The sequence below is a fragment of the Diplotaxodon limnothrissa genome, linkage group LG11 (assembly GCF_057381915.1).
Source record: "Diplotaxodon limnothrissa isolate DT_005_m linkage group LG11, D_limnothrissa_male_GT1.1, whole genome shotgun sequence".
NCBI lineage: Eukaryota > Metazoa > Chordata > Actinopteri > Cichliformes > Cichlidae > Diplotaxodon > Diplotaxodon limnothrissa.
In genome coordinates, this window is record NC_140606.1 from 29106652 (window position 1) to 29134491 (window position 27840).

Below are 27840 nucleotides of genomic sequence, written 5' to 3' on the forward strand. Positions count from 1 at the left end.
ATATTTTCAGTCTGCTGTGTAAAGAAATGTATATATTTACAGCAGAGGAAGCTCCAGGGTGACAAAGTGAAGGAAAGTATAGAACGAGGTCATGTTTTAGGAAGTGTAACAGGAATAAAAACACTTGAAAAAGTAGAGCATGTGCACTTATTTCATAAACTCGGAACATGAGAAAGAGTTAAGCAGATTTTGGCTACATTTTGTTCCTTTTCCAGATTTTCATCTTAGCTGTGCAGATGTTTCACAAACCCTGCATCTAATTATTAGTCTAATTAGATAAATAAAATAAAGCAGGTTAAATAAAAGCGTGATGGAGGGTGTGTAATGCCACTGGCTCTTTGCAGATCTGATCTCTTATTTGTACTTGTTGCGTGCGTCAGTCTCATAATGTGTAACTTATTTGCATTTGTTGGGTGTGTGAAGCACTTTGGAGTTGCATTACACTGCATGACAGATGCTGCACTAATAAAGTTTGATTGAAACTGTGATTGAATTACTTGTAAAGCGGTGGGTAGGACTCTGAAGAGCAGAGGGTTATAAATCACCATCATTATGCTGGGGAAGGCCCCCCCTGGAGCACCGCGGACCCCACCTTGGGACCCGAGTAAAGATCTGCTCTGATTTATTCCCAGCCCTGGCGCGTCCATGGCAGACAGGTGGCGCTGGTTCGCCGGTGTTGATGGGTCGGCCAGTCGGGAGGAACAGAAGTTTGTTATGTGCTGTGTTTTTACGCAGGCGCAGATCACGCTGTTTGTCCAGTTCTCGCTGGTTGACTTTTACCTGTGAGGTAGACTAGTTTCGCTTCGCCGGTGGGAATAATCAGCAGCGACCGCCGCCGGGTCAAGTCCGGTCCAGAGGTGGTGAGACTTCCCTCCCCCCACCCCCTCTCGGCCCCTTGTGACTCAGGGGTCCCCACTGCGGAGCGTCGGACGGGATTTCTCCGGGATTTTAGAGTCGGTGCGCAACAGCGAGCGAAGCAGGAGGCAGGTGCACGGGAGAGGACAGGACAGGAGGAGGAAGAGGAGGAAGGCTGCTTGTATTTCCGCGACTCCTGCCGTTCACATAGGGCTGGATGATTGGAAATCAACTGGTTGGCTGCTCGGTGGTCGATCTGTGGTAGTTTCATTAGTATGCGGCTGGAGTCCCCCCCTGCTGCCGACATCCAGCCCGAGGACTGATCGGCAGCCCTGAAGTCTCCTCCGTGCCTGCTGAGTGACTCCTCGCCCCGGGGAGGAGGAGGAGGTGGAGGTGGTGAAGGAGGCAGCAGTGACAGGACCCCGGCTGCAGTGACTGTTGTGCGGAGCAGTTTTCACGGACGCGGCGCGGACCTCCTCTCATCGTGGATCAAGAAGATGATGGGCTTTCTGCGCCGGACGTTCAGCCGCCGCTCCCTGAGCCGCTTCCAGCAGAGGGAGAGGGATGAGCGGGACGGTAAAGGAGGAGGAGGGGGAGCAGGAGGGGTATCCGGGAACCCCCTGCTCCTGGCCCACCAGCAGCAGGTCGTCCACGCTCCCGCCGTGGTCACCGGGGGGTCGTCGGTTCACATCCCGGCCGCTGGGACGGCGAGGACCACCATCACCTGTCGGGTCCTGCTGTTGGACGGCTCTGATGTCAATGTGGAATTGGCCGTGAGTGGCTCAAGTGGCAAGGCACATCAGTTGTGTATTCCCCCCACCTCCTTTGTCGTGTCTTTGTGGATCTTCCTGGGGGTCCAAGCAAAATAAATAAATAAGAAACGCGAGGCAGCTTTCCTGTCCTGAAAATGAACGAGCCTGGAGTCAGAGCCGTTTGCAGGTCCAACGCCAGCCTCTTAAACGATCAGAGCACAGTAGTAGTTAGAGGACGTGTAAAACTGAGTACTTATTACAGCCTTTTACCACTCTGTTTGTCTAAAAGGCATGCAGGACAAATTAGGACCCGGGCAATTAGTCTTGCTGATTAATCCATGAGGGGGAGAGCAAGATTTTTTTTATATATATCTCCCCTCAGTTTAATTAACTGCCCAAATAAACGTGAAGACACTTTAATTTCTTTTCTGGCTCCTGGTGACTTCTATTGGATTTAGACTTCACAGGGGTCAAGGAAATGAGAAGCTCTGAGACCTCATGTTGGAATGTGGGGCATTGTTTTTGGCACTTTTAACTACACAATACAAAAAACATGACCACAGAATAACATTGTCGTTAGTTGTGCCCTCGGTTCAAACTGAAAACAGTGCGCTCTGCACTTCTTTGGATTTTGGCACAAACCCTTTTACCAAAGTTTCAGTGCCTGTAGTGTGTGTGTGCGTATCTGTGAGCACGTCTCTTCTTATACAGTGAGTGGTTGCAGCTCCAGATGGTGTTATGATCATCCGATTCATCGCATTGCTTCCCCATTCTGACTGTTGGGAACTAACTCAGACCTGAAGCTGCCCCCTCCTGTTTGCTCTTTTGCACGTCTTCCTTTCACTTTCTTTTCTCTCTATTTGCTTGTATCTGATCTTCCTCAAGCAATCTCCGCTTTCCCCCACCTCCCCTCCCCTGTGCCATTCTCCCTCCTAATCTCCTTTTACACTCCCTCTGCTGCCTGCTCCCTTGCTCATCATTTTACTCTTTCACACTCTGCCTCCTCACTCTTCTCCTGTTCTTTCCCTCCTGTGCATCCTCCACCTCCTTCTGTCTCTCTCCATCCATCACCTTCTTCTCTTTTCTCTCTATTCCCCAACTCCCTGATCTGATTTACCACTGTGGGGACTCTGTGTCACAGACGAGTGCTACGAGCTGTGCGAGGGGGTAGGTGGGATGATGAGCGAGCGTGTGGGCCCTTGTGTGCGTAAGTGGCTTCTCATAAGATGTTTTCATTTTCAAGGTTGCGTGTGTCAGCGAAGCTGTTGCGTGCGTGCGTCACCTCCGAAACGCTCGGCCATTGCATTGTGGCGTGGAGAGCCTTTCTCTTGTCCTGCAGCGAGATTACAGCTCCAACACAAAGCCGCCACTTCTGCCAAGGCATTACAGTTGAAAATGACACATGGCTCGACGAGCTGCCGGCTTAGTCACAGGTGTGTTGGAACAAGTTTGTTCATGTGCTCTTGTTGTTCCTACAAGTGCACTGAACGGGGCTGAAATTCAACTAATAAGGCCTTTCAGTGTGTCACCTGAAACTGAGCGTAGGCCCGGAGACAACAGGAAGAACGAGCTGTTCACCTCGCTGCGCGTGACTCTGCGAGGCGCGTGATTGCGCGTCCTCTTGATGGAGGTCACAATCAGCCCCTGTAAACGACGCACGCTGCAGAGAGAATGGGCAGGAGCGATTTCTTTCTGTCCCCAATCCTTTAATACCACTGATTTCCTCACTCATTCATACACCCACCAGGAAGTTTAGGCTGGTTATCAGGATCCAAAGTACAAGGCAGTCATCTTCCTACACACCCACTGTGTTTTATGTGGGTCAGACCAGGGTTAGGTCTTCATCAGGGGATGCTCGTAAAATGCTCTGATAAATTTAACGGCAAACGGCTGCAGTTTGTGCTTAAGTGCACCGACTCGTTGTCTTGGTTGTGTGTTTATAGGAAAGGCCTCAATAAGGGCCTTTCCCTGTGGGGCTTGTCCTTCTCATTTTGACCTGGACACACACACACACCCACTTACACGTCCAGTAAAAGTCATTTCTCCTCCCAATGTGATCACCAGGCCTCTTTCTAATTCACTTTTAAGCCTGTGCTAACAGGTTGACGCCCCCAACTCAATTTTAAAAGCTCAATCCATCCACCGTGGAAGATCCGCTCACCACGACAGGAGAGATAGTGTAAGAAATAACTAATTTCTCCTCCTGTGTTCTACTTTTGCTTTTCCCAGAGCAAGTCCAAAGGCCAGGACCTTTTCGACCAGATCATGTATCACATAGATTTGGTTGAGACAGACTACTTTGGATTGCAGTTCATGGACACGGATCAAGTTTCAGTGAGTAACAAGCTCTCACGTCCATCAATGTGGAAAGCAAGCTGATGAAAATCATTCTCACCTCTCTATTCTTTCTGTCACTCTCTCTCTTAGCACTGGTTGGATATGTCCAAGCTTATAAAGAAGCAGATCCGAGGTAAGCTCAGGTCGCCTCGGGCTGTTTTTCTAATTAGGACTATTTGCATGTGTGTAGGAAAATGTGCAGTGCGTTGTATGCACATGTGGTAGCAGGTGAGTGGGGAGCAGGTGGAGCATTATCAAATGTTGACACAGTGATTACTATGTGCATTAGAAGCCGTAGCCTTGTTTGCTCACTGGCTTGTAACAGGGGGCCGAATGGTTCACGGGAGGTGGGGAGATGGATGTTGTACCTGTCGGCCGGTCGTTTATTCACAGGGTGGTAGGTCTGTAGCCTGAAAGTAACTCTGATCAATGTGGAAGGGAAGCAGGGAAGAAATATGAAAGTAGGTTAAAGTAAATTGGGAGATGAAAAGATTTCGGACCTCGTGGCAGTGATGGATGCAGCAGATGAAAAGTCGACGAGACTAAACGTATGAAATAAATTCTGAGAAATGTTATTTGATTGAATTATTCTCCGGCCTCGGCTCTTTCTGTCACACTCACATATCTTTTAATCTTTCTCTCAGACGGTCCGCCGTACAAGCTGTTCTTCAGGGTGAAGTTTTACTCTTCAGAGCCAAACAACCTGCGTGAGGAATTTACAAGGTAAAAATACACACACACACACACACGGTTTTCTCTTGAGCCTGGTGTAAAGGTCCAAAGGGGACGTGGGGCTAATTACTTTGCTGCTATGGGCAGATTTAAATCAAGGACAGAGACTTGTTAAAACAAATTATGTGTCAGACATGAGGAGCGCCTTTGATACATCAATTGATTTATGTTGTCTTCAGGCGAGAGTCTCACTTGTTTGTTTTGCGGTTTTGTTCGCCAACAGGTATCTGTTTGTGTTGCAGCTTCGACAAGACATTCTATCTGACAAGTAAGTTTCATCGTCACAGTTTATGCACACAAATAATTCCAAATAAACCCAGGACGCGCGCACACACACACACACACACACACACACACACACACACACGACATATTAAGCACACCTCGTTAGTGTCAGGTTGGGATCCCCATGGCACGGATTCAACAAGGCTCTGGAAACATACCTCAGAGATTTTTGCTCCATATTGACATGATGGCATCACACATTCTGCAGATTTGATATAAAGCTCCTGTTCCACCACATCTCAAAGGTGCTCTGTTGGATTGAGATCTGGTGACTGATAATCTTTGTGACATGGTGTGTAATCCTGGTCGAACCAGAGGATGAGTACAGTGTTGTCAAAAAATGATGGATACGGTCAATGAGAATGAACCATTAATACAAAGCAGGATGGATCCATAATTTCATGTTGTTCACGCCAAATTCTGACCCAACCATCGGTCCGAACCTCGCAGCAGACTCATCGGACCAGGCCACACTTTTTGTGGGAGCCTGAAAAGGATTATAACCTCGGTTTTCTGATCTTAAGTGACAGAAATCACATCTGGTGCAGTCTTCTGTTGCTGTACGCCATCTGCTTCAAGGTTCGATGTGTTGTGCATTCAGAGATGCTCGCCTGCATATCCTCTTAGTTATTGGAGTTACTGTTGCCTTCTAGTCAGCTCAAACTAGTCTCACCATTCTCCTCTGCTCTGAAAGTCACTGAAGTCACATTTCTTCCCCATTCTGATGCTCAGTTTGAACTTCAGCAGGTCTTTCCCTAAGTGCGCTGAGTTGCTGCCATGTGATTACTTGCAAGCAGTTTAACAGGTTTACCTACTAAGGCATTGTTTTCTTTACACAGGAACAGCTGAATATTTTGTGAATTCTTTCTTTATTGTAGAGAAGGTGAGAAAAACTGTTGCCACTCCTTTTTCGGTTAGCTCAGCTCATTGTTAAGTCACAAGTCATTTGTAGGCACTTCCTCTCCATTTATGAGGACATCCGGCTCTCATCAGCAGCATTAAAACTGGAGTAAACACACTCACCTGTAGCGGCACGCACACAGGTCACCTACACTGGAGTTTGGGAGACTTGTGCACAGTGGCATCTGCTTCTGAGTCACAAACACAGACCTGCCTGCACAAACACACACTTCAGACAGTGTGTTCCCCATCTCCCTCCTCCTGCCTCGATCTGGGCCATGGATCCCTGGAGTCCAGCTCTATTATATAGCTCAAGATCAAGAACAGCAGAGGGCTGCTTATTTTAGCAAAAGGGTTGCGCCTCTCCTCCTTGACATGTTCACACACACACAGCGTAGGGTATTCATCCACTTTTATGTCTCTCTGACACATGATAACGAGTACACATCGCACCATCGGCAGGACAGTGGTTTTGATTTCATGCAGTGTGTCACTCGCACTAAAAACCGCTCACCATCAGCATCTCTCTCTCTCTCCAGGTTGAAATGTCCGTATGACGTGGCTGTAGAGCTTGCGGCATTTTGTTTACAAAGTAAGTAGACTTTGGAACCTCACTCTCAGTGTTTATTTATACTCTTAAGCAGAGATTTATGTTCTCCAAGAACCTCATAAGTTATTCCTCATAGTGTTAACAGTTTTCCAAACCCTGGCGTAACCTGTTAGATTGATTTGGACTGAGTGCAAAGCCATTAATATCCATTTATTTCACTGTGATAGGAAAACTGCTATATATTTGTGGCATAATGCACTTGTGTTTACTTTGACATACATGATATGCATCAGCAGAAGCCCTGAGAACAGTACTACACTAAGCTCCGAATGATTTTAATAATAATAATAATGATGATGATGATGGATTGCATTTATATAGCGCTTTTCGAGACCCTCAAAGCGCTTTACAGTTCCACTATTCATTCACTCTCACATTCACACACTGGTGGAGGCAAGCTACAGTCGTAGCCACAGCTGCCCTGGGGCAGACTGACAGAGGCCCCTCTGGCCATCACCAGTAGGCGGTAGGTGAAGTGTCTTGCCCAAGGACGCAACAACCAAGACAGACAGAGCTGGTGATCGAACCGGCTTCCAAACCCCCTGAACGGTCGGCCCCATGGTTCAATGTGAGATTTTGTGGCTTCTCACATTAAATAAGTCCCTCCAGATGCCTGTCCTCTCATCTCAAATGCCAAAGCTTTTTTACAGAAGCTAATAACCTCAAATATTTCATGCTACACCTACACAAGGGCAAAGAGTGGTTGGAGCAGTTTGACCAAAATTACTGCGACTGTGTGCGACAAACTTGTGATTTTATTGCTTTTCAAACGGTCGCTTCAAAGACGGGGCTTAATCTATGACCACTCGTAGTCAGTCGCTGTCTTCAAAGCGACTGTGGTGCGTCTGGAGGACAATTAAACTGCAATAAGATGCAGTCACTCTGCTAAATTCAGTATATTCGAGTACATACAGTCATTTTGTGATAATGCATTGAAACAAAAATGGCAAAAGTCAATTTGCTGCAATCTGTTGTCGTCTAGTTCCACAAAAATTCACATTAAGTCCAACGAGAACCTCAAGAATGTGAAACAGCCGTCCCTCTGCCAATAGTGACGTCCCATTATTAAAAAGAAACTGAGCTCATCAGCTCAGAGTGACTCAGATTGATTGCAGCGTGTTTGTAATTTGGCTTTTTATAAATTAGACGTCTGTTAGTCAAAAGAGCTTGCAAAGAAAAGCGTCTGGACTTCTTTAAGTTGTTTGAAGACGTTTCACCTCTCATCCGAGAAGCTTCTTCAGTTCTAAGGTCTTCAAGCAACTTAAAGAAGTCCAGACGCTTTTCTTTGCAAGCTCTTTTGACTACGATGACCTGGATGACTGAGAACCTTCACAGACATAGACGTCTGTTACTTAATTAGGAATCGGTCTTAGTCAGACTACAATTGTTTGGAGACAGATTGCCTCCCACCTGTGCAGTCACCCTGCAATCTAAAGTGGTCTCCACACCTTCATGCAATTGATTACTGATAAGCCAAAAAAATTTAAAAAAAAATCAGTGCGGTTACCAGGCAACCACTATTTTTTTTCTCTCATCACAATGAGGTTACCGTCCTAATTTTACCCTCATGGGAGCCAGCCAAGCTAAGTAAAGTCAGTTAATATTAGTGTTGATGAGCGCTCTCAAAAAAGACTAATCAGCAAACTGTGGAGTAATGTTTATGGAGTAATCCACAGTGTAACAGCACCACAGGCATACCAGGGTCATTTTAGGTAAGAATATTTGTATATGTTCATATGTTTGCATCTGTGCGTCATTACTTTGTAAAATAAATCAAAAAACTTTTTAAATTTGAATCAATTTGCAGGGTAATTAATAATATTATGGCACAATGTATATGCTTTTATATTTTGGTTTCTAATACTCCAAACTGGCAGGCGGCACATACGTCTGTTTAAAAATGAAAAGACTAAGAAGGCTATTAAAAATGGTGTTTAAATGCTAATAATTCCAAAATAAAATACTCAATATACACTTTTTATTGATAAAATAACCAAAATGTATAAATACTAACAGTTTAAAAGCTGTTGAGATAATTAAAACTATGTTGTCCAGCAGTTTGTATGTTCACAAATGCCAGGGTGGCACAACCATAAACATTTTATTTTGAAGTAATAGTAGTGAAAGTGATATTTAATTACACAGAGGACCCCTTGGACTCTATGTGGCTGTCTGAAAAGGCTTGTAGCTCTCTCTTAAACTGGATAAGAAACGTATCTCTTATGCAGGCTGGTGGACTTTCCAAGTCAGGTGGCACAACCAATGTAAAAATAAATGAATAAATCTTTATTTCTTTTAAAAATGGTGCTTTTGCTTCCAAATGCAAAAGTTAATATAGGTGTCCAAGCAACAGCCTATTTAAACTGAAAATGGTTCCAAAAGTCAGGCGGCAAAACCAGTAAGTCGAGTGCTGCAGCTGCAAGAAATGCCATGTAATTAAATGATTGATTTTATTTAAAGCTCTAAAATTAGATTTCTTATTAGTTATATTTAAAAGATGATACTTTATAGAATCAACTTGTGCAAGTCATGATCAGACTAAGTGATTTTAAACAGGAATGATGCACTTGGACACAAAAATATGCATTTCATGATCCAGAACCTCCAAAATTAAAGTCCCAAATTTTTGTAAGAGGGGAAAAAAACAGCTGCAGTGTGTTATGGGTGTTCAATGAAAATCAAACTAAAGGAAATTATCATCATAAATGAACTGGAACTGCTCAGAGGAGGCGATGGCTGTTGTGTTTGTGTGGCACATCCTGTCTACCACATCATGCCTGAGGCGTGATGTCCTTGGCTCCATGACAAAAAAAACACGCAAATGTTTCTGAGGTGTCTGAGATTTTTTTTCTTGTAAATACTTTTGGTTTTCTTGGGTTTTGTTTTTTTTTCTTTGTTGTTATTGTTGTTGTTTTTTACTGGGATGGTCATACAATTAAGTGAAAGTCACACCTCTAATTTACTCGGTAATGGCAATAAAGCCAGTGTCTATATAAAGCTTACTAAAAAATGGTCACTGCAAAAATTTCTGGCACAACTTCACCTACTTCCAAGGTGCAATAATCACCTTGGAAGTAGTCACTACAAGCTACTGGCCAAACCAGACCAGCTGAGTCTGTAGCAATTTATTGTGTTGTTGCTTTCTATTGATTAAATAAAGCTTTGTTTGTAAGCGAAGGTCTGAATGCTGCTCACCTGATGTGCGTCTGTGCATGTGTACTTGAATTATCTGTATGCAGGCGAGCTGGGAGACTGCGACCCCTTGGAGCACTCTCCCGAACTGGTGTCGGAGTTTCGTTTCACTCCCAGACAGAGCGCGGCGATGGAGGCAGACATCTTCAACCAGTGGCTGACTCTTAGGTGAGGAGCCTGCTGTGTTTCTAGTCATCTTAAATTTGGGATCTTCTAAAACTAAAACCCAGGACACATAAACATTTTTTTTGCACCAGTTACCACAATACGTCTGCTGTGTCAAAGCAGCTTACTGGAGGGCGTCCAGTTGACCTGAGCTGGTTTCTCTCCTCGTCGGATGGAACAAGTGAGGCAAAAAGTTGAGCACTGAGCAGCAAAGGAAGTCATTCTGCTGCAGCCTTTCAGCACCAATGTTTTCACTGACCGGGTGTCTCATTTCACCGTCCCTCTGTGCTCTCCTCCTCGGCCGGGCTATCGCTGGTCTGCGTGAAGGATTATGGGATTAATTCCCGGAGGGTCTTGATTGATTCCGGGCAGTATTTAACCCAGCAGTGCACTGATTGCTCCCATCTCGGATTAGATTACATACGCGTACGCCGCGCTTCACTGGGCCGACTTAGCCACGCAAGGACAGACCGAGTTCACTGAGTCATGCCTACACACAAAGACTGAATCAGGATGCAGACAGACAGTTACTCACTGAGCGTCTCCCTCAGAACTAACACCAATCTCCAGCAGAGGTCACGCGGCAAGCGTCGATTTTGACGTTTTTTTCTTCTTTTTTCGACTGAGCTGCCAAATATAGTGGCCGGGGCTTCAGGTGATGGAGCGAGCAGTATTTTTGTTGTGAAAACTCACCGTGTTGTCTGCTTTTATTTCCTCAGGGGAAAAAGCCCTTCTCAAGCAGAGATTTCTTTTCTCAACAAATGCAAGTGGCTGGAACTTTACGGAGTAGATATGCACTTTGTCAAGGTGCGTGAGAGAGTTTTATTATCACCAGTGTTGTTTTTTGTGTGACACTGAAGTTCAGGTGTGTTAGAAATAAATGTGTGCTCGTTCGTCCGCAGGGCAAAGATGGAGGAGAATATGCACTGGGTCTCACTCCAACTGGCATCTTGGTTTATGAGGGCGTCAGCAAAATCGGGCTTTTCTTTTGGTAAGAGCACAACTCTCATCTTGTGTGTCCTGAAACGTGCTCATTTACATTTCTTATGTAAATGATTTTAACACAAAAATGTAAGAAAACACAAGCAGTGAATGTGAATGTAGGAACACCGTACATTTCCAAAATTCCTAACCTTACTGATACAATAATGAAAAAACAAAACTGTCGTCATAAGTAATAATTCTTGTGTCACTTATTTGTGTCACTTGTGTCATTGCAAATTTAGATTAGGAGAATTTGGTAGTTTAAACTCACCTGAGTGAAATAAGATGGTTTGAGGTGTCACCCTAGGCTCTGGAAATCCATGAAGGACCATTTGTTTGTTTTTTCAAATTGTCAGAGAGCAAATACCTAACAACTAAAAACAATCCAGTAATTGCTCACAGTGCTGTGCCCAAGTCTTGAGTCACTCCTCATTTCTCTGTGTTTGGATAGAAATGGGAAATATGTGCTGCTGTTTATTGAAACACTTGCAAACATCATCGGAAGTACAGTTTTCGAGGCAAAAACAGAGTCTGGACAATTCTGTTGCAGAATTATAGAAACGTCAGTGTTTGGTATGACCGATGGGGGGAGACGGGGGACAAAAGATGCCTAAAGATACCATTTAAAATTGGTCCTTCAGAATAAACCAGTGTTTTGACTCTGATGTTAAGACACAACACTGGTTCATTCCTTGAGTGAGGTGCCGCTGTTATGACTCATAGGTCAGTGTTGAGTGGATTAGCAAATAACAGAAAAGCATTCCTCTGAAAATTGTCAGGAACAAGAACTGGACTGAAAATAAGTGAAGAAGAGGTCAATGTCCAAAGAAAACCCCTGAAAGACCTTCAGAAAGACCTGGAGAACTATTACTCACCACTGCTTTGGAAGCAAAATGTATATATATTAAAAAAAAGAGCTGACTCAAGACTTTTGCACAGAACTGTATGAAAATAATGAAACTGGAAAAGGGAATCTCACAAACAGCTGATGTTTTAATATGTAGCGACATGTTGAATGAATGTAACTGAAAAATAAACAGAAACAAGAGTTTGTTCACGAAAATTAATTATTTATCTCTTCTGGCAGGTAAAAAAAAAAAAAGAAGCAGTACCTGTTTAAACTCTTACTTCTTCTGTCTGCTGCTATTCCTCTGCTAATTGAATTTGAGTTTCCTTTTTTTTTTGAACCACGTGTTTCTGGAGAGGCATGTGTCAACATTTACAACCTAGAGCCAATCAAAATGTGGCATAAGTGATAAAACATAAAGTGGGGCACAGGCTCAGCCTGGGTGGAGGGTGGGGACCGTGCAAACTTTGAAGGAAGGGCATGCCAGGAAAAAAGAGAGCTACTGAGAGCTGAGTATTTGTTCGCCAAGGGGCAGGACGAGGTATGGGAAGTGAAAAGAAATCCAAAATCACTCTGCGAGGAGCCGATGTTTCATACTGCGTGCTCTCGTCACCTGTCCCACTCAAACTGTTTGTCTCTTTGTGTGTTTGTCATTCATCCGTGCGTGTGTGTGTGTGTGTGTGTGTTGCACAGGCCCAAAATCACTCGGCTGGACTTCAAAAGGAGTCGACTCACGTTGGTGGTGGTGGAGGACGACGATCAGGTTTGTGTCTTCACGTTGCATGCCGTGCCCGCGCGCGGTCATCTCTCAGGCGACTAACAGGTTATTATGGTTATTCTCTGTTGTGAAGGGTCGGGAGCAGGAGCACACCTTCGTGTTCGAGCTGGCCAGCGCCAGGAGCTGCAAACACCTGTGGAAGTGTGCCGTGGAAAGTCACGCTTTCTTTCGCCTGCGCCAGCCAACGGCGGGCAGGGCCGGCCACAGTGACTTCACGCGACTCGGGTCCCGCTTCAGATTCAGGTAGAGAGCAGCGACGGCGTCTCGCCACATCTGAGCAGCGTCTAATTGACTTGCTGAAGGGGGATAATAGAAGCTGGCACTCGCAGGTAGTTGTGGCCAGCACTCGTTAGCAGCATATGTGGAATAATGTGTCACATAAAACAGAGCCTTTGTATCTATGGTTACAGGGTATCTATGGTTACATGGATCTGTTCCTATGGTGACTGAGATATTCCCTTTATATTGTTTGTTTTCTTGCAACTATTATCAGACATGGTCGAAGCAAATTCTCTCACTTGAAGGGCACTTCCTGTCATTTGTCGGAGCAGCTAAATCACAGCATTGTAAAAGCACTCTGTGGATTAAAAAAAACACTTGTGTAACAGGTGGTGGAAGTAAAAGCAGGAACACTGGAACTGTGTGTATTGCAGTCTGACATAACAATCATACTGGTGCCAACTTCTCTAACGAAAACTCTGTCTTCATTCAGAGTTTTTGTTAGAGAAGTTTTAAGATAAGTATGTTAGAAAGTTTGTCAGTTTAAAAGACTTTAGGCATACTGCAAAACCAACCCAAGGCTTTCTAAAGCCAAAGTCGTTCACGCTTTTCATTTATTAAATACAAAACTGAAGCAGAAAGTCCCACGAACAAGCAGTCAAGCGAGTCTCTGTAAACGCAGCACTGTGCATAAAAACAACTCTAAATTCTAAACAATTGATGAAAACTTTTGGAAAATTCACACCAAAAGGAATAATCATCTAGAAACTCCATTTAAGTCTCCTCTGATGAACTCCATGAATTCGGTCAGACTGCAGCTCAGTGGCACTTTGACATTAGTGTCGATGCTTTTAGTAATAATCATTTCCACTCTTCACCCGCATCTGCTGTGTGTTTGTCTCAGTGGGAAAACAGAGTACCAGGCCACTCACGGAGGCAGACTGAGGAGGGCCAGCACATTCGAGAGAAGGCCGAGCAGACGCTACCCGTCCCGCACACAGTCGCTGGGCAAAAGTGAGTTTTATCTGCTCATACAAAAGACGACCGAGTATCAGCGCCTGATTTGTGTTTTATGTGGCTGCGAGCGTTGTTATGAAGGCTCTGCGCTGTTTTAGTTCAGCGTGTTTTCGGCTTTAAAATGTAAAAATTGCTGCAGAGAGTAACTGTTGAACATATTGTTTTATTTTTCAGAGGAAAGGAAAAGTGGACCCCCCCGCCCCTTTTTCTTTTTTTTTCAAGGGCTGTTCTTTTAAAAAAATGTCCAATGCTAAGTGATAATTTGACAAGTTCAATAGACTTAAAAGCAGCCCTGGTTTCTTTTCTAAAGAAAGTGCTGAGAAACTCTAGGTTGTTAGATTTAAGCGTCACCTTTTTTACTTTGTCAAAGGCACCTGCTGTAAATGGTAAATGGCCTGTATTTATATAGCGCTTTACTAGTCCCTAAGGACCCCAAAGCGCTTTACATATCCAGTCATCCACCCATTCACGCACACATTCACACACTGGTGATGGCAAGCTACATTGTAGCCACAGCCACCCTGGGGCGCACTGACAGAGGCGAGGCTGCCGGACACTGGCGCCACCGGGCCCTCTGACCACCACCAGTAGGCAACGGGTGAAGTGTCTTGCCCAAGGACACAACAACCGAGACTGTCCAAGCCGGGGCTCGAACCGGCAACCTTCCGATTACAAGGCGAACTCCCAACTCTTGAGCCACGATCGCCCCACGATTGCTGTACTCTTCACTCCTCCATAATTCCCACCTTCTGTGAGCTGCAGAGGCTTCAAAGGTCCAGCAGCCTGCAGCTCACTTTAATCTATCCCACATAAATGATCAAATGCACACTGCAAACTGTATTTACCTTGAGACTGTCAGTATTGACGTCCAAACACCTTTTATGTATTGGATTTGGATTCGTCACGCAGCCCCGGAATACGAATGAACCGAGAGTTGAGTGTTGGTAATAGCTCAGCATTGGAGTAATAACATGTCTGCAGAGAGTCTGGACTGAACGGCACAGTTAGACCAGAGAGGGCATTTGAAAAAGTGCACACAGACTCGCAGATAAACTGCAGAGCTGCTTTTGACTTCTGTATTTTTCTGCTCTAATTGACCTTGTGTCTCTCTCTCCGTCAGTTGCGATTTCTCCAGCCAAGCCTCCACACATCAGGTGAAACAGACACAGACATAAATAATGCACGCATGCACTTTCAGATTATTGCATTCATTCCTCCTCCTCTAACCTTGACCTTAATCCACCTAATGGCCTGGCTAATCTTAACACAGAAACAGCCCTTTGTAAAAGAGAAGTTGTTGCTTTTGAGAGGGTTTGCTTGTGCAGTGCACTCGAAAGTAATATATATGCACCTGCTTTAAAAATAAGTTATGATACACATCTGATATCACTGCTTTTTCCTCCACAGCTCTCACGCCAGCCCCAATCCAAGTCTGCATCAGGTAAGCGACCTCAGTTAACCCACTTTTCAAAATGTAACACAAGCAGCAGAGAGCGGTGTGCTTTATCCCAGTAGCGACGCTTAATTTGAGCATCTCTTCGATCCTCTCCAGTACCAACACAACATTCCCATTGGTCACGAGCCCTGGCATCCACCCCACCCCACGCTCACTTCCTCAGTTTACCTGCAGCCCTCCAGTCATACATCACCTCACAGGTAAGAGACAAAGGACAGGATTGTTAAAGAGCTTCAGGATGTGTCCACATGCTCTGTTTTTCATCACATTTCATGTCCCTCTTACACCTCATATGTCTGTTTGTCTTCCCGTGTGTCTCGTCTGCCTCCATCCGTGTGTGCGTCCCTTCATCAACCGTTCAGGCCTTCCTTTGAGGCTGAGAGTCCGGTGTCCATCGTTCCCCCCGTCCCGGAGCGAAAGAGCAGCATCGCCAAAGGATCCGTGGCTGTGGTTAACAGGGATAAGGTCATGACCGAACTTTGACCTCCCTCTTAACCCAGGAATCTATTTCAAAACTCACAGGCACAGACTGGCAACACCCAAAGAGAGACGCTCCGGTGACGGAGCTGTCTCCGTTCATCCTCATGAAATGTCCCACGTCTTCATCCATTTGTCACGTCATCTCATGTGTTTCAGTGTCTGCATACTAGACAAAAAGCAAAAAAAACACACACACCCATCAAGTGCAAAGGACTTTATCAAGCAGGATGGAGGTTTATAATGTTCAAGGGGGTCACGTGGAGGGAGAGCTGTGCAAAGACATCGGGTAAGGGGACTGGGTGGGTGAATGTTGAAGTTATTTATTGTGGTTACGGAGCGGTGACACAGATCACGAAGGCGATCGAGGTAAAGAGCCTCAACACCTCTGACCGTTACAGTTTACTCATTCTGCGAGTCATAGCTCAGTTTATATCATCACATCCTTTTAGACACAGGTTGCCTTCATCTTAATAATAAAGCTGCAATCACAGGCTGAGAGTCCACTCAAAACACTCAGATTTTTTTCCGTATTATTTCCCTGTGATGTCATTGAGAGTGGATGTTCCTGCCTGCTGGTGAAACCTCCCGATTGGTGGGGGCCATTGCAGGTTGTGCACAAATGATTGGGGAAATAATACAGAGTGAAACGGATAAGTACGATTTTTGCAGGAAAAGAGTTTGCTCATGCTAATTTACTGATGTTTAAATAAATAAATTATTATTATTCTTTTTTTAATTGATTGCTTGAAAAACATAAGATTAGAGAGAGATGAGCTAAACAGCCTTATTCCAACAGGATAAACTGAGGAACTGCACCAAGGTCCAGCATAAGATACATAAGGGTTATTTTCAACTCTAAGTGATGCAAAGCTACAGTAGTAAAATCAAAGAATAACATTATGAAGCTGGAAATGGGCATAATTGCTCCTCTGTAAAGATAAAACAAGAATGTGGTGCATTTTAAAGTCTCTTTGAGGATACTTTCAAATAATGTTCAAAGCATCTTCTAGAAAAATCAAGATTGTGCCTGAAAATTTAGTTTATTTTCATATGAAAATAATCACGTGCTTAGTTTTCTGTGCACTCACAGGGACGTTCAAACAGGAAGTTCTTGAAGGTAACTTTAGGTGCTGTACTAGGTGGCAATTTGCTAAAATATAAATAAACTAAAGGCCAAAAAACAAGCTAAGAATTGTTGAAATAAGATGATATATTTTAATTTTGTTGCACTTTAATATTGTTATTATTTAATTATGGCTCTAAATGCCCAGTCGACGTAGCTCTTATACTTCTCAAACACTCTGTTCTTTCCATTCAAACATTCAGCATCATATTTAAGGATAAATACAAAGATAGGACCGGGTGTGACACGTTTGTGCCTTGCTTTGCTTGTGGATGTTTTATGTGATTACGGTTGCTCAAATCTCAAATCTGCCTTTAAGAGTGCTTTTGTGTTTGTTTCTTTGTTCGTTTGCAGTAAATCGTGTGGCATCTAAATTATTTAAACTCACTTTTGAAATAAAGTGCTGTGAGTGCTGAATAAAGTGATTCTGAACAGGTGGAAGGGGTCCAGTCCTGCACTTAGTGAATGCCGGGTTAGGGATTAAGCTGCTTTGTGTATAATTTATGGTTTTCAGTGTGAACTTAGAAACATGAAGCTGAATCTTGCATTTGTGGTGTTGTGCTTTCAGAGTGAATGTTTTTTTTTTGTTTTTGTTTTTTGAATAAACATTATATTAATGTTACATCAGGTTATGGATTTGCTAAATTAACCAAGTGTTTACAGAAGATGTGGCCGGTGTGTTGCTGTTCTAGTGTGTCGCCTTTTACTTTCGATGTTTACTCCAATCACATTATGCCTTTAGGACTGTTGCCGTATTGCTTCTGAAATAAAGGGTTTATGAGTGAAATGCAGAAATTGCAAAGCCCATTCCTTCATTGTCTTACACCAGAGGTGTCAAACATAAGGCCCGGGATCAGAATCGGCCCGCAAACGAATTCAGTCTGGCCCACTGGATGGCTTTGGAAAATGTAATAAGAGCGTAAATTTTAGACTTTTAACTGTATTTTTTATAAGCTTTACAGCTTTTCCCACTGATAAATACCTCCACATGGTTCTTTGTACTTTACTAATGAAGTAACACAAATGATTCAATAACAGATTTAACAGAAATTACATGTAATTTTACACACATTTTAGGTCCAAAGCAGTGTTTCTTTACCATGTAGAAAAGCAAATGCACTGTTGAAATTGCACTTCTGGTTTTGTGTTACTCAGTCAGCTCAGCATCCACACAGGGAGGGTTACATTGCTGTGAAAAACTCACATCACGAGCTTGGATTTATTACACGATAATTACTTATTTGCGGTACTTACACTTTTTGTCATATTTAAGTGGGATTTTGTTTGGGGGGGGGGTTGTTTGTGTTTTGATTGCATGTGTCATCTTCAGTTTCCCGCTGAGTGGGCTCGCTTCAGATCATCAGTTTAGCGTCGAGGAGAACGAGAACTCGTATTCTGGCAAGATCCATCACCGCCACCGTCGGCACACACACAGCCAGGACACGCTCTGCCACACACACACCAAGAACAGTGAGTACTGTCAGCCTGAGGCTGGGCTGCACAAATCTGTGGTGTGTCTAGACGCCACGCTGATGCTTCTTTTCATGCTCGGTGCCGCCTGTTTGTCCGCTCTTTTTGTTTTTGAGGTTCACTTTGAGGACTTTGAGATGTAATGTTTCCACTACAACGTGACGTAGTTTGATTTCAACTTTGTAAAAACAGATTTAAAGATGCACGTGATATGACTGATATACCTTTACCTTTATACTGACTGTGTTGTTTCAAAGCTGGATGATCCGAAATAAAGAATATGGTCCCACTGTCACTAAGTGCTTGCTCACAGGGTTTTTTTCTCTGTATTAATTCACCATAATCTTCCCAGGAGTGGATGTTCCTGCAAAAATTTACCCCAAGGTCCAATGCTCAGACAAGTACAAAAAAATCCAAAGAGCTACATCTCAGACTCTACAGGCCTCAGTTAGCATGTTAAATATTTAAGTTCATGACAGCAAGTCTACAAGACTCCTGGAATAACGTCCTTTGGACACACGAGACCAAAGTGGAGATATTTGGTGAAAACACTTTGAACTTACTCCTCAGTGGTGAAGGAGGGATGATTCTGGTTGCTTTTAAATGTGTCTAAAGCAGTTTTAAATTGGGTTTCTGCTTTTGAGAACATAATTCAGTTGCCTTTTGCTGTAGTGAGCTAGGATACAAGTAAAGTAAACGTGGTTAAACACTGCTAATTTTTCTTGTGTTTGCACTCTTCATTTAAGTGCAGTTGTTTAAGGGCATTGTTTGTAAGTCGAGAAGCATCTGCAAACACATTAATATGGATTTAAAGTATCTCACGGTTCTCAAACTTGCTTTGACCTGCCAACTTTCAAACACCAAAAAGCCCCCACCCAGCCAAAATTGCTGTTAATCATTTATAATATCATCAAATTCTGGTGAAATTAAAGACAGTCAAACTCTTGTGCCAGCGTAAATTGAATTATAAACCTTTTTAGATTATAGTCATTTTCCATCCCTGCTTTGTCAAACCGTCTGTGGTGTCTTTACAGTAAAAACGTGACTTGTTTGTTTTTTCTCATTACAATTTGTCTCAATCAGAACGTCAAGCGCCCCCCTTCCCTGCAGATGAGTTTGACATCTCTCAGTCGCTGCTCAAGGCTTTGGAGTCTGAAAGCGATTCTCCTCCCTGGCCTTCGCTGCACATCAACATCGACAACAAGGTCAGTCACGTTTCCCACACGATGTTTACTCACTGAGATTTAGTCTCCTCACCTCTCCTTGTTCTCCCGGCAGGGAGAGGAGAAGCAGCTGTCTGAAAAGTCTCTGCACCCTCCTGCTTCCCCAGCCATGCTCCCCGACCACCTCAAATGTAACATCCTCAAGGCCCAGATGGAGGCAGCCTTCAGAGTGAGTACCAAATAGTACCAAATAGTACCAAATAGGCTATTTGACCTACATCCTGTGCACTTGGCGGTGTCACTAACAGCATATCTATCCATTTCTTCTCCACAATAAAGAAAGAAGCCCCAACAACACCCAGAGGGAAGAGCTCAACTGAGACCCTGAATGAGAGGCCAGTAGCTCATCCGCTCTTTAACATGTTTAGACCTCTTACTGAAAACACAACTTACCCTCCTGAGTAACTGCTCTCATTTCCAGGTATCAGAGCTCCTCCCAAGACTCGGCGGCATCCAGTCTGACAGCAGAAAAGACACCCCACAGGCAAGATCACAACCTGACGCCAGAGAGGCTCCAGCCCAAAGCCAACCCGAGCACCAACCGCAGAAAACGGCTGGTCCGGCAGTTCAGCTTGTGAGTACAGATCGCCTGCTGTGAGTGGAAAATGAACACTCCACAGAGTACTTGAAGCAGCAGCCGTGCTATCTCTGCTCTTTGATAGTGACATCTTGTTCAGAGCGATCTGTAGGTCGTGTAAGCCACTTATAGTCTCTCCATTTGTTGCTTATCAGTAACCACGAAGATGAAGATAATCTCCCTGAAGCACTCGCAGCCATCTCCTCCCAAAGTACAGCAAAGTCGGGCTCTAGCAGCTCATTGGACAGACAGATACAGCCGTCAATCTACCCACAGGTAACACACATCTTCACACATGCGCACACACACACACTTTAAAAACCCTTTAAAACGGGTCTTGGTGTAGTACACTATGCTCCACTTATGGGGGGATTATTTCCACACCTCTCTGCATTATCTGTAATTGTGTGTGTCTGTCTGTCTGTGTGGTGTGTGTGTGTGTGTGTGTGTGTGTGTGTGTCTACACTGATGTGTATTGCAGGGGGATAATATGCCAGCACTGGAGCTGGGTAGTCCATGCTGTCCCTCTCCTTCGCCCTCCCCTCATCTCTCCCCTTCTTACTACCGTAGCTCCATTCCTCACCTGGTTCCTTACCTTGCTGCCCATAACGACAGGTAAACGCACCTCCTCGCTCTTATCTCTTGGACACTTTTATACAGCGCTGGTTTGCTCAAGTGCTGTATTGAAGCCTCAGGCTCTTGTTTGACGCTTGCACATGAAAAACAATCCCCTGTTTCAGTTAGTAGCTGATGCTAAACCGTGAGGCCAAAGTGAACAACCGTGTGACGCAGACAGGAGGATTTTCAGAGTGAGATTTGGGAAAACTGGCTAATATTGAAAATCTTATTTCCAGCATGTCAAAGCAGTAAACAAGAGCTGTCCGAGACTGCGTACCTCCACCAGTGCTGAAATGACCCTCCACACCATGCATGAATTGAGCCCCTGGATCCAAAAGAATGTCTGGATCCAGACTAGTTTTTGATATTATCTTGAAAATATCAAGACAATATCTCACTATTTTTCCTGCTACAGTATGATTACAGTTATCCTCAGAAGTTTACATCCACTCATCACGAGAATGGATGTCATGATAATTTGGGGCTTTTAATTTCTTTGAGCTGTTGTTTTTCCAAAGTGGAATGAGCATACGGCATACAGCACAAGTTTGAATTTATTATTTTCTCTAATCCACACAGACTTACTTAAATCTTGTAATAAGCGGTGCCGACGGTTCAACAATGTCTTTCAACTTCACAAGGCCAAGACCTTTTAACTTGTCCTTATTGCTCGTGATTGACTGCAACTGGTAGTTTCATTGATTTATTGGATGGCACTCATTAGACTAATACTCAGAACAACTCAGTAAGAATCTGAGGAGAAGAATGGTAGATTTAAAGAAGTTGTGAAGGTCTCTTGGAGCCATTTCTAAAAAACTGCAGATTTCAGGATCATTGGTTCAAACAGCTGTACACAAGAACAAGTTATTCGGATGCGTCTCCATTTTGCAAAGGTCTGGAATAAGTGGTGTTAGCAGTAGCTATTCCCCTGCCAGTGGTACCATCGTGAAGTGGATGGAATAATGAAGAAGGTGGACTACCTCCAAAACTTTTACCTCAAACCAACAGCTAGACAGTTTGAACACGGTTGTTTGTTCCAACAGGACAATGATCCCAAACACACATCAAAACTAGTTTGGAATGGATAAAGCAGGCCAACATTAAGCGTCTGGTACGGCGTTCCCAAAGTCCTGACCTCAACCCGATTGAATATTCGCGGACTAGATCTGTTCCAGGAAATGAACTCTATGGATTCTGCCAAGAAGAGTGATTAAATATCGAGCTGGAATTATGCCAGGAGCTTGTTGAGGCTGCCAAAAATGTCCGGTCGAGATGCAACTTGCTAAATGGAAATTTAACCAAATATTAGTGGGTACATTTGAGCCTCTATGTATACTGTGGACTCTGTGTAGATTAAGAAAATCCAAAAGCAAATTTAAACTTGTGCATCCAATTCCCCAAATATGCTGTACAATCATTGCACCCTGGAAAACAAACAGTTCTAAGAAACCATTAAAAGCCCCGAATTACAGTGACATCACAAAAGACAAACACACACACAAAATCACCCACATATTTATTTATCAGGGTGTAAATTGCAACCTTAAACCAATAATAAGCAAATGACACTGATTTATTTTTTTTAACAGCTGCAGCAGAAGCTGAGCGTAACGAACAATATCTGCATTTCAGTCAATGAAGTTTGAGATGGCCCCTTCAGTACAGCTTAAAAAATAAACACGTGCACCCTAGAACTGAAAACGAGCCTCCACTGGTTAAGTTAACTTTTGGGGCAGTTCACTTTCGTGCTACTTTAATCTTCTACATTTATTTGGCAGCCGGGCTGCTTTGACCACTTTATAAAACATAATGCAGTGTAATAAAATCACATCAGCGATTCCAAAACCAATAAGATGATTTGATTTGATGGAAATAGCTGCTCATTTCTTTAGGACGTGACAGAGAAGCTTGAAGGCTGAGCTACACATTCAGTAAAAACTCACTTAAGTCTAATTTTCTGACTTCATCTGTTTGCCCATATATACAAATTCCATAATAAACAGCAACATGGCGAGACAGCCAGCATCACACTCTTCTCCAAAGTCCACGTTACTCAGGGTATGTTACGCTCTAAGCAGTCCCACCATGGACTCAAGCAAGTAGGAACTATAATTGCTTTTCACGGGGTGCTACAATAATCAACTTAAAAGTTACACATAAAATTATAAAGAGCTAATTAAATAATCAATCACATAATAAACTCAATTACGCAACGACATTAAATAATATTGCACAACTTAATATGCACCGCAAATTAATATAACCTAGAAAAATTAAATTAGAAGTGCAGTAACTAATCACACTGGAGACAAAAAGTTGATAAACTATAATGAGAAGTCCCATCAGAAGCAGTCGCAGCCTCTGGCTTCACTGAAAGTCACATGACTTGTGGCGACGTTAGCCTTTTATGAACGTGCTGATTAGACATTTAGCTCATTAGTCATTCCCTGCAGCCTTTAGATGACATGAAGTTCATGTTATCTAACACGATTTACACCCACTGGCCACTTTGTTGGGTACACCTTTTCTTCTGCACATTAACAAAATATCTAATCAGCCAATCACGTGGCAGCATTTGGACATGTTAAAGATGACCTCTTGAAGTTCAAACCGAGCCCCCAAATGGAGAAGAAGTGACTTAGAAGGTGGCATGGTTGTTGGTAACAGGCTGGTCTGAGTGTTCCAGTAACTGCAGATCTTCTGGGAGTTTCCCACACAGTCATCTCTATGATTTAAAGAGTGAAAAAGAGGAAATTCTCTGGGTGAAAACGTCCTGCTGATAGAAGTCAAAGGAGAATGGCCAGACTGCTTTTAGCTGTGGGAAGGAAACAGTTACTCAAATAACCACATGTTCCAACCAAGAAAAGCATCTCTGAAAACGCAACACCTCGAACTTTGAAGCAGTTGGGCTACAGCGGCAGAAGACTACACCAGGTTCCACTCAGCTAAGAACAGGAAAGTGAGGCTCCTGTTCACACAGGCTCAAATAGAAGATTGGAAAATAGAAGATTGAAAAAATGTTGCTGGTCTATTTCTGACAACAGCATGAAAACATTCACATCATTGGTATCTGTGCATCATTTAAACACCACAGCCTGAAGATTGTTGCTACTGTGTCTGTCCGCTTCCAGCACGATAGCGCACCACAGCTCAAATCATCTCAAACCGGTTTCTTAAACATGACGATGAGTTTGCTGCACTTGAATGACCTCCACAATCACTAGATCTCAGTTCAGTAGAGCAGCTTTTTAATGTGATGGAACGGGATAATCACGTCATGGATGCAAAGCTGGCAAATCTGCAGAAATAGTGCAATGCTATCATGTCATGTGGGCCTAAAAATCTCTGAGGAATGTTTCCAGCATCTTGTTGTTCTGTGCCATGAAGAATTAAAGCAGCTCTGAAGGTAGAAAACTGGTGCTAGCAAGGTGTACCTAACAAAGCATCAGATGAGTGTAAGATCTGTGTATGACCAGCTTAAATTGCCAGACAACTTCTTATCCTGTAGCTGCTGTTCTTTGTCTTTGTAACGCAGACTTTGTGTTGTTTCTGTCATAGTTACTGTTGTAAAATGTTTGTTTTTTTTAATTTTCTGTTATGAAAATTATATTTCACCTTGTTGCAGAAACAAAAGTTCAAGTTTAGAGCTGTTAAATCGTATGTTCGTGTCTGCAGCGGAGAAGAAATTAGGGTGGACAGAGAGAAGATCCTGAGAGCGCTCCTGATGACAGAGCTCTGAGACCTCGACCCTTCAGACGGAAGCTAAGAAGTCCCAAAGTCACTGGTGTCAGTCAGCATTTGTATACTTGCATTGCACATTTAGCAGTTATAAATCTATATTTGCATAAAGGCGGTTGTTATATTTGCTTAACTGTTATTTTAGAAAGAAGGCTCTTTGTAATAACTGAACTGAACCTGTACAAAAAAGTGAAATGGAAACAAGTGGATTCACTCACATGCATTACAGACGAGCTACAGACTGTATTCCTGGTGCTGCCTGCATGATTAATGTTTCCCTAAACGATTATCGGATTTTGCTTTGGACTTCTGTTTATGTGTGAGTTCATCCTCATTGTTTTCATCGCCGTGTCCGTGCTGATGCCTAAACTGTGTTTCAGACAGCGACTGTTGAAGCTTTGATCTCCATGTAAAAAGCACCCCTGAAATGAAAGTCACTCACTTTCAAATCAGTTTGTTCAAAATGTAAATACTCATTGATATCCTGAGAACAGAGCAGGCGTTGTAAATGCTTACCTCAGTACTGTAATTCCTATATCAGATATCCATTTTTTTACACGCAAAAAAACATCAGCAGCGTCTGTGGTTTTAAAGAAAATCCTGAACAGTGTGAGTTGAAAGTGAAAACTGAATATATCGACACCTCAGTCTCCGTGTGCCCACCAGGAGGCGCCAAAGCTCCTGTGGCAGCAGCCTTGATCTTGTGTTACAGGTGTTCATGAAAAACCTCTCTTGCGTCCCTTTGCTGTGTTTTTAACATGCAGCTCAAAACCAAATCTGGCCTCAGAGGTCAGACCCTTGGAAATATTTAATTACTGCGCAAAAAACAAAAACTTCACTTCAGCCCTTCTTTGTCACAATCCGAGGCAGCACATGATCTGCACCTGTACTGTATGTTGCTGATTGAGTTTTCCTACCTTGGACTGGATCTCAATAAAGGCCACATCATCGGTTTGACAACTCTGCAGCAGCATCTTTGTTTCTTTTCTTCCTTCCTGACATGGGAATGTGGCTCGGCCTCGCCCTGCCTGCCGGTTTGTTAGGTATGTGCCTCTCACCCTCCCTGCGACGGAACAAAAGATGTGTGCTGTGCGGGACTTTAGAGAGGTATCTGCCAGTGCGGTGAGTCAGCCTGTTAATTGTACCTCTGTTTTGTGTTAGATAATTCATCTTCAAGGTGAGATGCAGCACAGCAGAAAGAGGGAGGGAGAGAAGAACTGCTTCGAAGTGAATCTGCTGTAAATGATTCAGTTTTTTAAAAATGGGGGAAGCCTGCGCAGACTTCGGCATTTGGCCCTCCCACTGGTTTTGAAACAACTGCAAAATCGTCCTTCATAATTTCTCAGCTCAACCTGCATTACAAGCTTAAATTCGTTGTGGAATTTGTTTTTCTCACAAAGCTGCACAGTAGCAGAGGAGGGGCGAGCAAACACCGCAGTTATGGTGACCACAACAAATGGGATCTTCTGCTTTTCTGGGAATTGATATTTGAGAAATTAACAGGCACAGGAACAGTTAAAGGAACAGAGGTGTTTCTACCATTTTTTTAAATGGGCTCAGTCTTTTAAGATTGATTAACATTTAAGCATTAATAAAACAATGATTAACGTTTTTTACATTCTAAAAACTGTGTGCCCTCTTGCACATCTATAGATGATAAAATACTCCTACTTCGATTACAGGGCTTGGTTCCCTCACAAACAAGAAGTTTTACACATGAACAGGACAAATCTAACCTTTTAACAGCTGAGCAGCTGACGTAAGCTAAAGTGACAGCCACGCCTTTAAAAACCAATATTAAGTGGAGTTTGAATGGTCTCCTGTTAACCACAAAGACAATGTGGTTAAGAAACAAACACCTGAAACTATATAAAACACGTAGACGCTCTTGTTCTGTCATTAAACCCTTTGTTAGACTGCATCGGGGAATAAAAGAAGATAAAGACACTAGGCAGCTTGTTACAGTTAACTGTCACTACATACAAAAAGCTGTTCACTCTTTAATTCACTTCAGTTTGTTTCTGTGTTATTTTTAATCTTCATTAACTATGTTGTACATGTATGTGTGTCAGAGGCAAGATTCTGGAAAGTCAGTACAGGTTTTACAATAAAAACAGAACTTTCTAAAAGCAGCTGACTCACAGTGTCGTGGACATCCACAATAGATATTTGTCTATCAAAGCCTCATAAGGCAAGTTTTGATTCAAATGTTTACCAAACTAACAAACACTAAAATAAGGATATTTCCTCTAAATTAGTTTTCGAAGGTCACAAAATCCTTTCAGTTTTAATTTTTCAAAATTCCTAAACTAAAATGTTTTATATGTTTTGTAGTTAACTATAATAACCTTGCTGCAGGTCACATTGCAAAGACAGAAAATGACATACATGATGTTACATAAAGACAGGCAAAAATAGAAAGCCGACTCCTTCACTTAATGTACTTAAAAGAGTGGGTAGACAGTCGAATATGTTGCCCTCCATGACTCTATATACTAAACCTCCACAGACCTTCTTTACTTCCCTCGTTAGCGATATCTTAATAGACCTGGAGCACTGCAGGTAGACTGTCCATCATATTGCACCATGCAAAGTGACTGCATGCTCATTTTCTGATACCAAGCTTCTGAAACTCTCTGGGCTGGCCTATATAAATTTTTTTGCTGAACTTCCAGCCATTCGTTGTGAATGTATGAGCCTTACATGAAAGTCTATGGCTTCTCAAATGAGTTAAAGAACATGCTGCCTCAGGAGCTTAACTGTATCAACTGCAAGCAGACAATGTGCATTGTAGTGGATTTAGAATCCATATTTTGCCACTGCATTTCTGTGTGCACCAACTGCATGTTTTACTCCAGGCTGTAACTCTGCAGACCACTGCAAATCTTCTCTGTCAGTCATGCTGCGTCTAAACTATCAGCGTTTTGAAAATGTAAAAAACTCTCCATTATAATAATAATAATAAGTTTTTTTCTTTGTGTCATTGCTTCATCAACCTGACTTTTCAACTTCACTGAAAGAAGATGTCCAGTTGTGTGTCTGCTATTTGAAAAAAGATAGCGATAGCATCCAGATCACATGGACAGTGTTGTGCCAATAAGTGATTTCAGGTATTTGCTGAAAAAATGATTGCCTGTGTTTAAACTGGCCTATAATCTATAAAACATATGTCAAACATACCTTATAAATGATATTAAGTGCTACCTTCTAGACCTGCCCCTGCACAGGTAGTTTATACCTATTATACACTTTTAAATAAACACTTTTATTAACACTAGCTCTGTGAAAATGGCTCCAAAAACATTTCATACTGAGTGACATGGGTTTCTTTGGGTTTGTGGGGACTTCATCCACATAAGTAAATGTTGCAAGGACAGGATATAAGTGTGGAACATGAAAAAGATTAAAGATCATCTCCTGCTAAATGTTAAATAACTAAAATAATCCTCTTGTTATTAAAAAAAAACAACTTCCCTTTTCCT

General features: G+C 43.0%; 1 protein-coding gene across 2 annotated transcripts; it reads left to right on the forward strand.

Moving 5' to 3' along the window:
* Positions 1 to 1352: 1352 nt before the first annotated feature.
* Positions 1353 to 24359, forward strand: epb41l4b (erythrocyte membrane protein band 4.1 like 4B). Of its 2 annotated transcripts, none has more exons than XM_085365668.1 (23): positions 1353 to 1628; positions 3837 to 3941; positions 4035 to 4077; positions 4589 to 4667; positions 4900 to 4944; positions 6401 to 6453; positions 9711 to 9831; positions 10548 to 10635; positions 10731 to 10819; positions 12353 to 12422; positions 12511 to 12680; positions 13561 to 13670; positions 14794 to 14827; positions 15081 to 15114; positions 15205 to 15329; positions 18063 to 18202; positions 19286 to 19407; positions 19481 to 19594; positions 19705 to 19760; positions 19847 to 19999; positions 20158 to 20278; positions 20484 to 20617; positions 24296 to 24359. In XM_085365668.1, the coding sequence occupies exons 1-23, from the start codon at positions 1353 to 1355 to the stop codon at positions 24357 to 24359; spliced, it is 2346 nt and encodes a 781-aa protein (XP_085221794.1). The 2 variants fall into 2 exon arrangements, with proteins under 2 accessions (XP_085221794.1, XP_085221795.1); XM_085365669.1 differs by having other exon boundaries at positions 15226 to 15329.
* The last annotated feature ends 3481 nt before the right edge of the window (positions 24360 to 27840 follow it).

What these genes read in the sequence shown, in the direction of transcription:
- epb41l4b (XM_085365668.1), top strand. Translation starts at nt 1,353, where the DNA reads ATGATGGGCTTTCTGCGCCGGACGTTCAGCCGCCGCTCCCTGAGCCGC. An exon ending in CAAGACATTCTATCTGACAA is followed by an intron (nt 4,945 to 6,400) that starts GTAAGTTTCATC and finishes CTCTCTCTCCAG; the next exon opens with GTTGAAATGTCCGTATGACG. An exon ending in TGGTGGAGGACGACGATCAG is followed by an intron (nt 12,423 to 12,510) that starts GTTTGTGTCTTC and finishes TCTGTTGTGAAG; the next exon opens with GGTCGGGAGCAGGAGCACAC.